At 42.5% G+C, this 15,785-nt stretch overlaps 1 protein-coding gene across 1 annotated transcript in view; it reads right to left on the bottom strand.

The window, feature by feature from the left end:
- Nucleotides 1–552: 552 nt before the first annotated feature.
- The window catches only part of TSG101 (tumor susceptibility 101), a 39,278-nt gene continuing 24,045 nt past the window's right edge, over nt 553–15,785 (bottom strand). The window contains exons 8-10 of the mRNA XM_079787543.1: nt 3,522–3,724; nt 2,130–2,369; nt 553–890 (exon numbers count right to left, since the gene is read on the bottom strand). Of these exons, the coding sequence (XP_079643669.1) occupies nt 801–890; nt 2,130–2,369; nt 3,522–3,724 (533 nt within the window). The 3' untranslated portion in view covers nt 553–800. The remainder of the gene's footprint in view (nt 891–2,129; nt 2,370–3,521; nt 3,725–15,785) is intronic.

Here is a 15,785-nt window from a genome sequence, read left to right as displayed (position 1 = left end):
ACATTCATTTTTTTATAACCTCATGAACCTTCTGTTCTACTGGATGAGCTCTGCAGGACAGTACAGCTCATTTGGTGGTCCCAAACAGAACCACTTGCCAGGAAGGCGGACTTCAAATGACAATAGAAGCGTAGTTCATTGCCCTAGTTGGTTTGACGCAGTAGATAAGAGTGACGCAGTAGATAAGAATCCCAAACAGTAGGAAGGGTCCCAGGTTTGATTCCACTCAAGGGCACATATTGGTTTCAGGCTCGATCCCCAGCAACCAATCGATGTCTCCCCCTCCACTCTGTCTAAAAACGAATGGGATAATATCCTTGGGTGAGTAGTTCATCGCACCTTTTTCCTCAGTTATGGCCAGACCATCTTGCCTAGTTAACATGAATTCTAGGTGTAGAGGTTGGCCACTTTCTTCTTGATGAAAAGTTATGGGTTAGTCAGGCCTAGAAAGGAAACAAATATAGGTAGGGATTGACTGGCAGGAGGGTATCACTCAGGACTTATAAGGTTTTATGGATTTTTCCTAAAGATGTTCAATAAAGAAGAAAACAGTTATGCAACAAATTTTATTTAGCATAGTCAGTCCGAACATTCAGCACAAAAGTTTACAGAGGATAGAAAGTGCATTAATAAAAGCCAGTCTTTACCAAAAGAAAACAGAAAATATATTATTGATTCAAAATATTTTACACTTGAGTGATAAACTGCAATAACTTATTCTGGTCACCTACTGATCAGAGAAAGAAAGAGAAGAAAAGAATGCTTTAAGAAGAGCTCGTCTCCCGCTGGTGTCAGAGAAGTCAGTAGAGGTCACTGAGACCGGCAGTCTTTCTTGCTTTTTGCATTAGTGCCCTCAGCTGGAACTGTTTACGGGACAGAAGACGTACATGCTGGGAGGGGGGGAAAGTTTCAACAGTTTAGAATGGCTTTGGCCCAGTTATGAAGTATCAGACAGTCTGTAACACAGATGTGACCTAAGAATCCTAAACTCATTATATCAACCTTCCTTTGAAACCAATACTTCATTACATGTGGTTTTTTAACCTCCACTAGCTTCATGCTGGTAGTTTGTGTTAAGGAAAGTAATCTTCTGAGACCTTATAAAGATATATTTCACAAGAAAAGCACCATATTGCAGAACCTAGCTCAGGAATTTGAGCTACATCTTGAGACTATCAAGATGCCAGGGAAATTTGTACTGTGATCCTAATGAAGTTACAAAAACTTTGATAGCTATGACTGTTTGTCCTCACTTGGCTAGGAAGGGCAGGGATGAGCATCACAAGGCCAGCTATTGTCCCATGCTTAGCAAACAGCATACCTCTTTTGCCTCCTCTCCAAGTGCATCTGTCCCTCAGCTATGCCACCTAAGCAGGGGACAATGTATGGAAGGGAGTCCCCTTTGGTCTCCTGTTTATGCTCAGCCATCATGTGCTTGCACAAGGTCCAAGAGTGGTTTGGGTCCTCACTGACATAGGCAAGATCGAGTGACCCGACTAGCCTCACACGTACACTGAGTCATCAATAGCAGCCAGATTGAATATCCAAAGGGTGGCTACTACTCTTCCCAAAACCATGCTGCTTATGACCCAACGAAGACCAGTAGTCAGATTTGGCTCAGGATCTTTTCTTCACGCCTGTATAACAGCATTAAGCCTGAAACAACCTTCATTCAGAGGGCTTTACTACCAGCAGGGCAGCCCAAACTTTGCAGGGCTGGAAAAACTGGTCTCAAATTATGTAAACTTAAGAAAATTATCAGAAAAATAATGGGGGTGGAGGGTTGTCAGTGATCTCAATTTATATGGTATGACCAGAAAGAACCAATGGAAATGTGAGTGTACCTCCTGATCCACCCAGGCTCAGTAGTAAGAATGATATTCAGTTTAATGTTCCCAGGAGTGATGTGGTGTGTGTGTCACTAGCCCACTTTTCTTCCCCTACTCAAGACAGATCCTCAGCCTTTGTAGGTGAGAAGACACTGCCTTATATGTCAACTTGCTCTCATTTGGGGAAAATGAGGAATTTTAACCCACACCCTCCAGAGAAACCCTCTTGGGTTTGTGGTTTGTAAGATCAGTGTCTCTAAAAGTTCCAAAATCCTGGAAAGCAGAGTGAGGAAGACATACCTTTAAGAAGACATCCAGGTCTATTACGCCTCGCCTCAAGGCTTCTCCCAGGTAAAAGATAGTGTCTTCAATAGCATTTTCTTCTGCATACAGATTTAGGATCTGTTTATATAGTGGGGCTGTCGGAATGATAACTTCATCAATATCGTTGTTTTCAGATTGATTTTCCATTTTTTCCAGAGCAGAGCTGAGTTCTTCGTCCTTCTTTCTCAAAAGTTCTATGTTTTTATCAACCTCAGCCTGAAAACAGAACAGTCCAACGATGACGACTTTATACTAATTGTGTGTAATTATCTGCTTGTCAGATATCTACAACTCATGGATGAGATTAATGTTGCATTCAGCACATTGGTCAAAGGTAGAGGAGACGGTATGATGAGTGAAAGCAGAATAATGTTGGAAATACCTTGAGCTGAACCTTTTCAGTGGCAGTGATAACCTTATCACTTACCACTGACAAATGATATTGTAAAATAAACAATCAGACAAGACACTTTACAACGAGAGGTTTTTTACATGAAAATTACAAAAGATATCTTTCTTTCAAACAAGTGGGCATCTGCCACAAAGGAATAACTCTTCCTCAGTATAGAGATTCAACAGATAGAACCCTAAACACTTGAACACAAGTCACAAGATATCACAGGTGGTAGCTGCAAGCTCTGAATTGTACTGGTGTCACTTTCCTGAACTTTTGAAAATAGCTGGCTACTGGGAAGCTCACTTGACACTAGAACCATTGTGTAAGACTAATATACACCTAACAAATCACTTCCCCCAAGCCCTCAAACATTCACTAACTCTTAACCCTTTCATCAAACCTGTCCCTTATGGGGATGAAAGTGAAGCTGGCACTCATGTTATTGCCTCTATTTCATTGTTAAAGTGACAGGGCACAGCAGGCTGATAAAATGTAAGAAAGCTTAAGAACTAAAGGTTGCAAACTCTACATTTATATGTACCTCTTAAGTCACCCATAGATCTTTGAATTAAGTCAGAAGGGCTCAATGAAGTTACTTTACAGGTCAAACAACATTTGGAAACAATACAAAGAACTAACACTGAGGTCTGCAGATCTTTACTATGGCTAAGAGCTTTCAAATTCTTATTTCCTGGTAACTGGCAAAATCAAGCACTCAAAACAGTCCTCCTGTGTGTCAAAACACCATCCCCCAGGGTGAAGGTGCAAGCAAAAATTCTCTAAATACCATCCACCTTCCAATCAGATATGAGACACAGGCTCCATTTAAACAAAGCTATACAGAAGCTATATTCAAATGTTTAGAGACATATAATTTTTTGAACTGACTGTACCCTACAATGTCCAGGTTAACAAGGTAACACTGCCTACCATTGATCTTAAAAATCACAACTATTCAATGAGTTACTTACTACTTCTTGATCTAAACGGGTAACCATCTCTTCCAGTTTCTGGTGACCTTTTTTCAGGTCTTCCTCTGTTCGTTTCAGGGCATTGAGCTCGGCCTGAGCGCGATCCATTTCCTCCTTCATCCGCCATCTCAGTTTGTCACTGACCGCTGAGATGAGAGAAGCTCGGATGGTGTCCTCACTGATTGTACCATCCCTACTGGGACCTGCAGGAAAAAAGGGCAAAAAACTCTTATTTCCCAAGTCCTTCTATTTCTTTCACAGGAACCTTCAAAAACAAGACAAAGTATGAGCTGACACTTTCAAAGTAGGAGGAAAGAAAAACTTTTAAATGTTACAATTCCATAAATAACTTTGAAATCTCAGTTGATTCAGAAATACTTTTTCCTCAAGAGATTATTAATTCATATATTTCTCAACAACAAAGTTATACCAACGAGAAACATTTTATTTAGGCCAAGACCATTCTCAGGCCTCACCACTAAACTGAAGGAGACAGGAACCCACTCAAGAAGCCTGTAACAGGACTGAGATCAAGAAGAGTCCCTAATGTATGGGTTAATAAGGCTTCACTTCTGCAAGGCTTTATTCCTTTACTCTTTTTTTTTTTTTTTTTTGAGAGCGGAAGAGGAAGGGAAGGAGACAAGGAGGAGAGAAGGGGGAAGGAGAGAGAGAAAAACATCAATCGCCTCCCATACACATCCTACTAGGGATGGAACTGGCAACCTCAATATGTGCCCTGATTGGGAATAGAACTGCCACTTGGTGCATGGGACAGTGTTCCAACCAAGTGAGTCACACCAGCCAGGGCTACTCCTTTACTCTTTACCAGAACCAGTGAGTAAGACAATGACATCCAGAAAAACTCAACAGCTGATAAACTTATTTATTCTCAGATTCTTTACTGTTCTCTTCTAAATGACTTTTCCTAACCAGTGTCTTAAATAATTTTCTTGCACATTTCAGATCAAATAAATGCTGCAGATATTTTCTTTAAAAGGTCCTGTGTGGTGAAGGCCTGGGAGAGGTGGGTGCAGGATGGACGGGGTCAATGGGAAAAAAATGGAGGGGGGCGGGGGCGTGCATTTGTAATACTTTCAACACTAAAGATCCATTTAAAACAACCAAGAAACAAACACCCCCCCCCAAATGTCCTGCATTTAACATTAGTAAGGATTCTCTTTATAATTATCAATGTTTTTCATGCTTAAATCAGCAAATGTATAAATGGCATTTGATTTTCAGTTATGTTCTATGATGGAATACTATGTGGGGAATCATTCTAAGTATATTTACCTTTTATTGCCTCCAATGCATAAGAATGATTACAGACTAACAAAGTATACCTCCACCTCGAGCTGAAAATTTTTATCATCTTGACAATGAATTCACTCATCAGGGAAAAAGCCCTTTTAGTTTTTAAGAATGTACCTAAACTCTCACCACTCGTTTCCATCTATTACAAGCCCCTGCTTGGTCCCACGTTACAGTATGTAAAAGGAACCTGCTGTCCAAACCACACCACCCATGCTCTTCAGTGTCCCATTTGATCACAACTCCACTATTCCATAAACTGGTCTCACTCTGCTGTTTAGTTTTTGATTAATAAAGTTATCTTCTCCCAGAAGCTGTTCCATACCCAGGTTGCCCTGAGTGCTCTTCTGGGCCTTTGTAAATGACATGGGGAGACTTTGGTGTTCTCAGGGGTTATGGGTGTTGAAAGAGACTAAAGTTTTGCTCCCCACCCCTTTCTCTTGTTTTCACCCAGAAGAACTGTTTTTGTTTTCCTGAATTGGATTTTCTTTCTCTTGCAAGTGAAAATTAGAACAGATAGTGTCTCCCATGGCCAGGTTTTCCTGAGGAGTGTCCTCCGTCCATCTGTCCAAAGGACACTGCTTATGCACAGGAAGAGCCCAATATCAGATTCCTAGTTCTACCTACCAGGTTCTCAATTTCTTTCCACTAGAAACTTCTTGCTGAGGAGAGCCCTAACAGTATCCATCCTACCAGTGGGTTCATACAAAGGCAATTCCTGCTTTTGGTTGATTACTAAAATACAAATCCATATAGTATATACTTTCTACAATTCACTTCTGATCATCCCAAAGTACTTCAGCTTATTTCATTTTTCTGAAACAGAAATATTAACAGACAACCTGTGCTTTGGAGTTCAGAATTGTAAAGCTAGAGGCTAATCACATTTTCCCAGTTAAAACTGAGGTCTTATTATTTATGGCTTCTTAGTACCTAACTTTTCCAGAGTGTTCTTAGGAATTTACCAGCTACTGCATCACCTCTAGGCTCTCTTCACTCAATTTTTCTTATTTTCCTCTCTCAGATCTATCAGATTACCAGGACTTCTAACTCCAAAGCCCTCATCTGCCAAAATGTAACCAAAATCCTCATTCCTTCTGAGTCCTTAAAGCCCTCTGCCCCGCTTTCCTCATCTTCACACAAGGGCAAAAAATCCTCAGAACATCTTCAAAGAGGACTGAAACATCAGATGGAAGTCTTCCACTTTATTCTCTCCTTTGGAGTAAGAATCCAGACCCTTTAAATACGTGCTTGATTCCTCACACTTCAAAAGTACTAACCTTTCTCAGCAAGACAACTTACTTTCTTCCAGATCCCTTCCCAGGACCAGGTGCTTTTAAGCTTTCATGTATCCCTCTTTCTAATTTGCATGAGTCTAAAAGCACAGTGACTGCCTTATCTCCTCTGCTTTTGTTCTGGTTCACTGGTTAAGCTCTGTTCTTGGCTAAGGAAAGGTCCATTTATTACCGCTTTTCCTAACCCCAAACCTCAGGTAATCTTTGAACTCTATTTTCTCTAGTTCTTAGCTCTCTGAGTTCTAGCCCACTTTTAGCCACCATCACTGTAATCCATGACATTCTCAATGGCTGTGACATCACTTCTCTAGTTCATGAAAATTGGCTTAGAGGAGATAAAAAAAAATATATCTTGCTCCTTATATGTATAAACTAGAGGCCCGGTGCATGAGTTCGTGCACGGGTGGGGTCCCTCTGGGTGGCCTGTAGGGATCAGGCGCAACCCACAGTCCAACGCCACCTGTAGCTCCTACCTGCCGCTCCTGCTCATCCAGGCCCCACTGTGTGTGCTGCAGGCTCACGCCCAATCAGTCCGATCGGGAGAGGCTCGAGCTGCTGCAGCAGCGCTTGCCAGCCATGAGCCCTGCATCTGGTGCCCTCCCAAAGGGAGTGGCCTGCGGGATTGGGCTGAAACCAGCTCTCCGACATCCTGAGGGGTCCCGGACTGTGAGAGGATGCAGGCCAGGCTGAGGGACCCCACCGGTGCATGATAATGCCGGGGAGGGACTACAGGAGGGCTCCAGGGCATGTCTGGCACCATCTCACTCAGTTCTGTTCGGGGCCGATCAGGGTCAGCTGGCCAAGGAGGGACGCAGAAGACTGGCCAAGCTGGGGAGGGACCATAAGAGGGCTCTAGGGCATGTCCGGCCCATCTCGCTAGTCCCGATTGGCCAGACCCCAGCAGCAAGCTAACCTACCGGTTGGAGCATCTGCCCCCTGGTGGTCAGTGCACGTCATAGCAACTGGTCAACTGTCTACCTCCTGGTGGTCAGTGCACATCATAGCGACTGGTTGACCAGTTGACTGTCTGCTCCCTGGTGATCAGTGCACTTCATAGCAAGCGGTTGAGCAGCCTTAGCATATCATTAGCATATTATGCTTTGATTGGTTGTTCGGTTGTTCTGCTGTTTGGTCTATTTGCATATTACCCTTTTATTATATAAGGATTGGAGATATATAGTACATAAATAGATATACAGTATAACCTATGGTATTAACAGTTTATGGGGGGGGGGTGTATGACTAAGAAAAAAATGTCTAAAAAGGTTCCTGAGGTTAAGAAACACTGCTATAATCCATCTGTAATTCTTATTTTTACCAGAAATTTTGTTGCTACTATAAACTTCTACTTGCTGGCCTTATCATTACATCAAATCTCATTCCTAAACTTATGATCTACACTTGCTACAACACTGAAGTTATGCTAACTAAAACCTATGAAAGGCAAACTTCTTGAAGGGCCTGTAATAACGACCTGCTAGATCAGCAGTCGTCAACCAGTGGCCCGTGAGGTCTGAAAGATTGGCGGCCACTGTGCTAGATGATACTGCTTTTTTCCATAACCAGCTCTACCTTATCCATTAACAAACTCTATTCATTCTAAATTTACAAAAAGTTATACTTAGGATAAAGTTTCAGATACCCATTTTTAAAAACATTTAAATCCTGGAATTTATACTGTTTCTCTTATATGTTAAGGCAAATGCTACCACATAGCACCAAATAAGTTTCCAGCTAAAGCCATTAACACTCAAAATGAGAACCCCACTGAGGCAGTAGTTGCCTGGCTTTCTATAAAGGCCACAGTTCATCTGAGGAGGCTAGAAATGCCAAGATAGACCTAGTCCATTTTATACAGCATATTTGAGTACTTTAAATCCATCTGCTTTCTAAAAAGAATTATAATTAAGATCTGAAATGTAAATGCCAAAAGAGAAAACCTACACTGAAGTTCAAAATTCAATGAATCTTGACATTTTAAGAGATTTTTTATATAATCAACAAAAAATATGGTGGAAGATTCTCCTTTTCTGGATCACTTCTCAAACAAAACTATTCCGCCCCCCCCCCCTTAAACATCTTAAGAAAAAAAATTAATATTCTTTAACATTTTTATTGCTTTTAGAGAGAAAGAAGGGAGAGAGAAACATTGATTTGTTGTTCCACTTATTTATGCATTCATTGGTTGATTCTTGTATGTTCCCTGATAAGGGATCAAATCTACAACCTTGGCAAATCAGGAAGATGCTCCAACCAAGGAGCAACCTGGACAGGGAATTTCAATATTTTTATACCTGCTAACAGGGGTGGGAAACATCTGGCCCACGAGAAATTATTTGGTCTGACCCTGCTAAGGCATTAGGGGTGAGAGTTAATTAAACGTTTGACCAAATATAGCAGGGTAATTTTTAAGATGATAATTTTGTATGGCCCTCTAAGATGTTATAAATATCCAAACAGCCTTTGGGAGAAAAAAGGTTCCCCACCCCCGTGCTAGAATAAAACTTGGAGTACGAGTGTGAGGCTAACCGGCATACCTCCAAAGTCCCCACATCCTGACCTTTACCCATGCAGTCAGATTTCACAATTCCAGATTAGTAACAACACAGATTTTGAGATAATCCTAAGCAAAAACCTCATTTAAATGTCAGAATCCAATCACTAAACTTACTCCTTAAGAAATAAAGCAGTTTTCTACTATTGGGAAACCAATACTCTACCCAATGAGTATGATAGTTCAATGAATTATTTAGGACAGTATCTTCAAAGTTCACTACCACACAATCCGGATTTAAAACCATCTTTAGCCAAAGCCAGTTTGGCTCAGTGGATAGAGCGTCGGCCTGCGGACTCAGGGGTCCTGGGTTCGATTCCCGGTCAAGGGCACATACGTTGGTTGCGGGCACATCCCCAGTGGGGGGCGTGCAGGAGGCAGCTGGTCGATGTTTCTCTCTCATCGATGTTTTGATGTTTCTAACTCTCTATCTCTCTCCCCTCCTCTCTGTAAAAAATCAATAAAATATATTAAAAAAATAAATAAATAAAACCATCTTTAAACACTTAAGACAATTAGTTTTATCTTTTTTTGTTGTTTTTGTTAATCCTCACTCAAGGATATTTTTCTATTGATATTTAGAACTAGAAGCCCGGTGCACAAAATTCGTGCACGGCAGGGGGTTGTCCCTCGGCCCAGCCTGTACCCTCTCCAATCTGGGACTGCTGGAGGGATGTCCGACTGCCCGTTTAGGCCCGATCCTGGTGGGATCGGGCCTAAACGGGCAGTCGGACATCCCTCTCACAATCCAGGACTGCTGGCTCCCAACTGCTTGCCTGCCTGCCTTCCTGACTGCCCCTAACCGCTTCTGCCTGCCAGCCTGATCACCCCCTAACCACTCTGCTGCCAGCCTGGTTGATGCTTAACTGCTCCCCTGCCAGCCTGTTTGCCCCCAACTTCCCTCCTCTGCCAGCCTGGTCACCCCTAACTGCCCTCTCCTGCAGGGTTGATCACCTCCAACTGCTCTCCATTGCAAGCCTGGTCCCTCTCAACTGCCCTCCCTTGCAGGCCTGGTCCCTCTCAACTGCCCTCCCTTGCAGGCCGGGTGCCTCCCAACTGCCCTCTCCTGCTGGCCATCTTGTGTCCACATGGGGGCAGCTATATTGTGTGTTGCAGTGATGATCAATCTGTATATTACTCTTTTATGAGATAGGATAGAGGCCTGGTGCACAGGTGGGGGCCAGCTGGTTTGCCCTGAAGGGGGTCACAGATAAGGGTGGGGGTTCCCTTGGGGTGTGGGGCGGCCTGAGCGAGGGGCCTGTGGTGGTTTGCAGGCCGGCCACGCCCCCTGGCAACCCAAGGGGAGGCCCTGGTATTTGGAATTTATTTTCCTTCTACCATTGAAACTTTGTAGCCTGGAGCGAGCCAAGCCTGGGCTCTGGCAGCCATTTCTGTGGCAGTTAATTCACCTTCTACAATTGAAACTTTGTAGCCTTAAGCGGGTGAGCCCGGCCAGGGTGTGCGGAAAGCTTTGCTTCCCCTGTTGCCGCCGGCAACCCTGGCCTGCTCTCTCAAGCTCCATTCTGCCGCCATTTGTTTGAATTTGTTTACCTTCTATAATTGAAACTTTGTAGCTTGAGTGGAGGCTTAGGCCTGCAACAGCTATGGAAAGCTTGGCTTCCTCTGTTACCTGGGAAACCTTGCTCACTGTGGCTGTAGCCATCTTGGATTGGGTTTAAGTTGCATACTCTCCCTGATTGGCTGGTGGGCGTGGCTTATGTAGCAGAGTGATGGTTAATTTGCATATTACCATTTTATTAGAGAGGAAGAGTGGAAGGCGGGGGGGGGGGGGGGAGACAGAGACAGAGTGAGACGACTATCAATGTGTCCACCTTGATTGGTTGCATCCCACACATGCTCTGACTAGGGCTAGGGACCAAGTCTGCAACGGAGGTGCGTGCCCTTTACTGGGAACTGAACCCAGGACATTTCATTGCCTGGGCCAATACTCTATCCACTGAACCAAACCAGCTAGGGCAGTTTTACTTATCTTGTAACAGTACTTACTACTGATCACTACTTCCTATAACTTAAATACAAGTTAACTACGTAAATAGTAACTCTCTTGACATTACCTCTAACCAGCAAAAGCAAATCCCATGCCTAGCAAATCCCATGCTTAGCATTTTTACTTAGGATCTTACTCGCTCAGACCCACATAATAGTCTTTGGTCTGGCAATTATGCTACAGAGCAAATTATGGAGGCTAAGCAATCCCAAGCAGTAGTTTACTGACTATCTACTCAGAAACTGGATAAAGCCCATTATTTCCTTTTATAATAAACATTAAAAATAGGTCAATCTAAAGAAAAAGAAGAAAGCCCTAACTGGTTTGGCTCAGTGACTAGAGCGTCGGCCTGCGGACTCAAGGGTCTCAGGTTCGATTCCTGTCAAGGGCATGTACCTTGATTTTGGGCACAGTGGGGCCGACGCTCTATCCACTGAGCCAAACCGGTTTTGGCAGCTTCTCCTTTCATTTGTTGATTAAAAAAACTAAAATCCATTGTTAAATGACATGAAGGCTTTTTTTTTTTTTGAAAGCTTTCAAAATTGTATCATTACTGTGGCAGATAACATTTAGCACAGCAAGCCCTCTACATATTTACACTCATAATTGACCGACTACCCAGGATTGGAAGAATGTGCTACCTACCCTGAAGATGAGTTAGGTATTCCCAAAGGAAGTGTGTCCAAGACTGGAGATGAGATGCCCAAACCCACACACTAGCAAGTGTGCACTAGTTCACCCACATGAGCCGGGTGCCCAGGTGCCATACCCTGGAAGGACAGTTTCTATAACTGTAGGTCAAACTCATTAATCCAGGGCAGCCAGAGAAGGAAGAACAGCTTCGGACAGGACAGTCAAGAAAACCTTACAATTGTTCACTAGCTTCTTTCCTCAAAGGAATGTTACTCAATAGGAAGCTTTCAGTGTTTTTTTGCTCTTTGTCTAATTATTATAGATAGAACAATGAATGGAAAAATACAGAAAAGAAGTAATTCAGTTGCAGCATTTTATAGGGTTTTCCACTCCGACATATTAAACAAGACTTCAATGGTAAAACTTGTTTTTCAAATGTCTGTTGATAATACCCTTCCAAACGTACTGTTTCTGATCCTTGTTTTTGATTGAGTTTAGAAACAAAATCTTAAAATGACATTATTAAACTCTGAGGTTGAGATAAATAGTACTTAGGAAGATTTCCCAAGAGAAATTCTCTATTAGGCACTGGCTTTAACTCTAGGGTTACCATTCTTAATTTTCTAGTAAAGAATGAAACCAGTCGTCTTCTGTTTGGTGTGTTGTACCATATGACAACCCAGTAATTAAGGCTGCACCTTTTAGTTATTTTAGACAAAATGACAAGGATTAAAAAAAAAGAAAAAGAAAAAAGAATTGTATTAAATTCAAGCATCATTCCACACAAGATGGTGGTGTATTACTGTGGAGCTTACGATAATACAAATCTTTGTTTAAAATTGTCACATATAAGTTATTCATATATCCTAGGTACCAGCTTAATGTGATAGGAGCATCATCAATTGAATATTTATTTCCCTAAGCATCTTGCTTGATAGTTCCCAACCAATGATTGTCCTGAAAGATTACAGGGAAAATAAAAAGTGGGTATAAGCACCCATTCTTCAATATTACCATTATTGAACTGTAACAAACAAAAAATCATACTGTATGTACATTCAAGACCTAGACTCAGAATTATAAATCAAAATCTACAAAGCTTCCTGAAATAAACCAACCTTCAAGAGATAACTTCTACACTTTGCTGTGATTGGGATTAAGGGATTGCCAAACTTTTGACTCTTCTGTTTGACAGGGGTTTGTTGGTGGTGGCAGTGCAGACCTAATGTCTCACCTGGTACTCATACCCATCTTGTGTGTGAAACTGGTGAAGATATAGTCATGGACAAAGCAGTTTCTCTCTTGCTTCTCTAGTAATAGGAAAAAGGACCTTTATGTTATGGCTGGCAGGGGAGGGCAGTTATGGGTGACCAGGCTGGCAGGGGAGGGCAGTTAGGGGCAATCGGGCTGGCAGAGGAGCAGTTAGGCGTCCATCAGGCTGGCAGGCAGAAGCAGTTAGGGGCAATCAGGCAGGTGAGCGGTTGGGAGCCAGTAGTCCTGGATTGTGAGAGGGATCCCAGATTGGAGAGGGTGCAGGCTGGGCTGAGGGACACACACCCCCTACCCGTGCATGAATTTCATGCACCGGGCCTCTAGTCAGCAATAAAAAGACATTTGTTAGTTAATGGTGCCTTTAAACAGGTGTTTGTTTTACACCATCAAATCAAAACCTACAAAGGGAAACTATCATGTTCCACAAAGTTTAAGGATAAATAACCACATTCATTCTTTCTCATGGCCACAGCAGCACAGACAATAACAGCACCAATCCTAACAACCACTGATAGAAAATTTAACTGTTTGTGAACTCTGATATTCAAATGATACATTAATGTTTCTGCTTTGCTTTATTACAATTTTGAAGTTCACCAATGTACTACTAAAACATAATGTACTATGTACAATGTACTACTAAAACATAATGAAAAAACCAAGCCGGTAAGCCACAAAGGTTAGAAAAATGATATACATTAAAGGATAACCTAGATTATCATAAAATGATCATTTCTTTCTAGCCATTCTAAAAAAATACTCTTAAAAATACAATGAAATATTAATTGACTTGATAATCTATTCTAAAAACATAAATATTAGATTTTACTTTAAATATGCCATCCACGTTCCTATTTTTGGATATATGGAAATCATCTATTCTAAGCTATAAAATGCTTCATACCTGCAATACTGAAATGAGTTAACACTGAGGTCCTCTACAAATCAAAGGATACACTATGATCACAGTGAGAAACAGGGTGAGAAAATAGCACTATTCCCATTTTATTGATGCTGCCTGAACCAAAATTAACAGCTTAACAAGATTCAGTGTGCTCTGCTTATGGATGAAAGATCTCCCTTCATTAGGTTTCTAACTCCATCATTTAAATTATATTGTAGAATAAAAGCTACATTACAGTAAAAATTAGAACATCAAAAAAAAAAAAATCAAAACCATGACACTAGAATCTCAACTGGAATATATCAATGACAAAAACAGTGGAAGAAAATGCTTTTTGGGGGCAATATTTATGTCAGATTGCAGGATGGTTATAATTTATCAGAACATGTAACAGAAAAATATGCTTCACAAGATCTTACATTCACTAAGGCACTTGGCAAAATATTTATTAACTAGTGGCCCGGTGCATGAAATTTGTGTATGGGGGGTGGGGGTGGGGGTGTCCCACAGCCCGGCCTGCACCCTCTCTAATCTGGGACCCCTCAAAGGATGTCCTACTGCCGGTTTACAGGGATCGGGCCTAAACTGGCAGTCGGACATCCCTCTCGCAATCCGGGACTGCTGGCTCCTAACCGCTCACCTGCCTGCCTGCCTGATTGCTCCTAACCGCTCTGCCTGCTGGTCTGCTTGCCCCCAACTGCCCCACCGATGCCAGCCTGCTTGCCCCCAAATGCCCCCCCTGCCAGCCTCATCACCTCCAACTGCCCCCCATGCCAGCCTGCTCGCCCCCAACTGGCCCCCCTGCTGGTCTGCTCACCCCCAAGTGCCCCTTCCACCAGCCTGATCACCCACAACTGTGCTCCACTCTTGGCCTCTAACCGCCTCTACCTCGGCCCTGCCACCATGGCTTTGTCCAGAAGAATGTCTGGAAGGTCTCCTGGAAGGTCTCCCAGTCTAATTAGCATATTACCCTTTTATTAGTATAGATGAATTTCTATATAGCAAACACTGTTCTGATGTGTGTGTGTGTGTGTGTGTGTGTGTGTGTGTGTGTGTGTGTGAGAGAGAGAGAGAGAGAGAGAGAGAGAGAGAGAGAGGTTGGTGGTGATGGTGGTAGCTGACTGATCAGGGTAGGCCTGACTGCTTCGTGCAAGGACAGTAGGCAGTGGACAAATTCCAAGACAGAAGAGAAGCAGGAGATAAGGTCAGGATTGCATAGGGCTTTGTAGGCCTAAGAACTTGGGACTGAACTCTGGGTGAATTGGGGAAACAATGAAAGGTTGTGAGAAGAGAAGTGACGTGATTTATTTTCACAAGATCATTCTTGTTGCTGTTATAAACAGATGTGGAAGGCCAAGGAAGAAGCAGAGAAACCTTTCAGGAGGCTTTTGAAGTAAATAGTTAAAAGTAAATTAACATTAACCCTTTGCACTCGCTTGCTTTTTTTTTTTTTTAATGTTTTAAAATGCCTTTATTTTTATTTTTTAATTTCTTTATTGATTAAGGTGTCACAAATTTGTCCTCATCCCCCCATTCCCATCCCACACCCCTCCCCACGGATGCCCCAACCCCCTGTTGAACTTAACCATTGGTTAGGCTCATATGCATGCACACAAGACCTTTGGTTGATCTCTCCCCCCTCCCCCCACCCTCCCCTATCCTCCCTCTGAGGCCCGATAGTCCGATCGATGCCTCCTTGTTTCTGGTTCTGTTGTTGTTCATCAGTCTATGTTGCTCATCATTTCCCCTAGATGAGCGAAATCATGTGTCACTAGAGATATACTTATAAGAACTGAATGTGAGACGAGCAATAATAGTTATGCTGACAGGCAAATGAATCAGTCTGTAGTGAGTTTCTTTCTGGACCAACAGTTCTTTTGAGACCCAATATCAATGTCCACCAGTTCCTTGTGAGTACATGTCGGCACTGACCCCTCAGCTCTGGATGGTGGACAAATGGTGGTAATGCAGGTCCGACTCCCTCTGGTTTGGCCTCGGCCTGCTTTTTTCTCGATTCCTTTATTCTAATGCTAACCGTGTCGAGTCACATTCGACATCCGAGTGCAAAAGGTTAAGAGTTTTTCCTCTAAGGAGGATTCTAACATTTCAGTGTAAAAATAAAAAGCAGGGGTGGGGCAGGGGAGGATAATGATAAGACTAATGGTGTTTAAAAATACAAACTTGTAATGAGGAGTAAATAAGCCATAAAGATCTAGTGTGCAGTATAATGAATATAGACAACAGTATTGTATTATAATTTCATAAAGTGATATTGCTACAATGGCAA

This window comes from Cnephaeus nilssonii, assembly GCF_951640355.1.
Source record: "Cnephaeus nilssonii genome assembly, chromosome: 13".
NCBI classification, from domain to species: Eukaryota; Metazoa; Chordata; class Mammalia; order Chiroptera; family Vespertilionidae; genus Cnephaeus; species Cnephaeus nilssonii.
The sequence above is the reverse complement of the archived record's forward strand: the minus strand, read 5'-3'. Positions and strand labels throughout refer to the sequence as shown.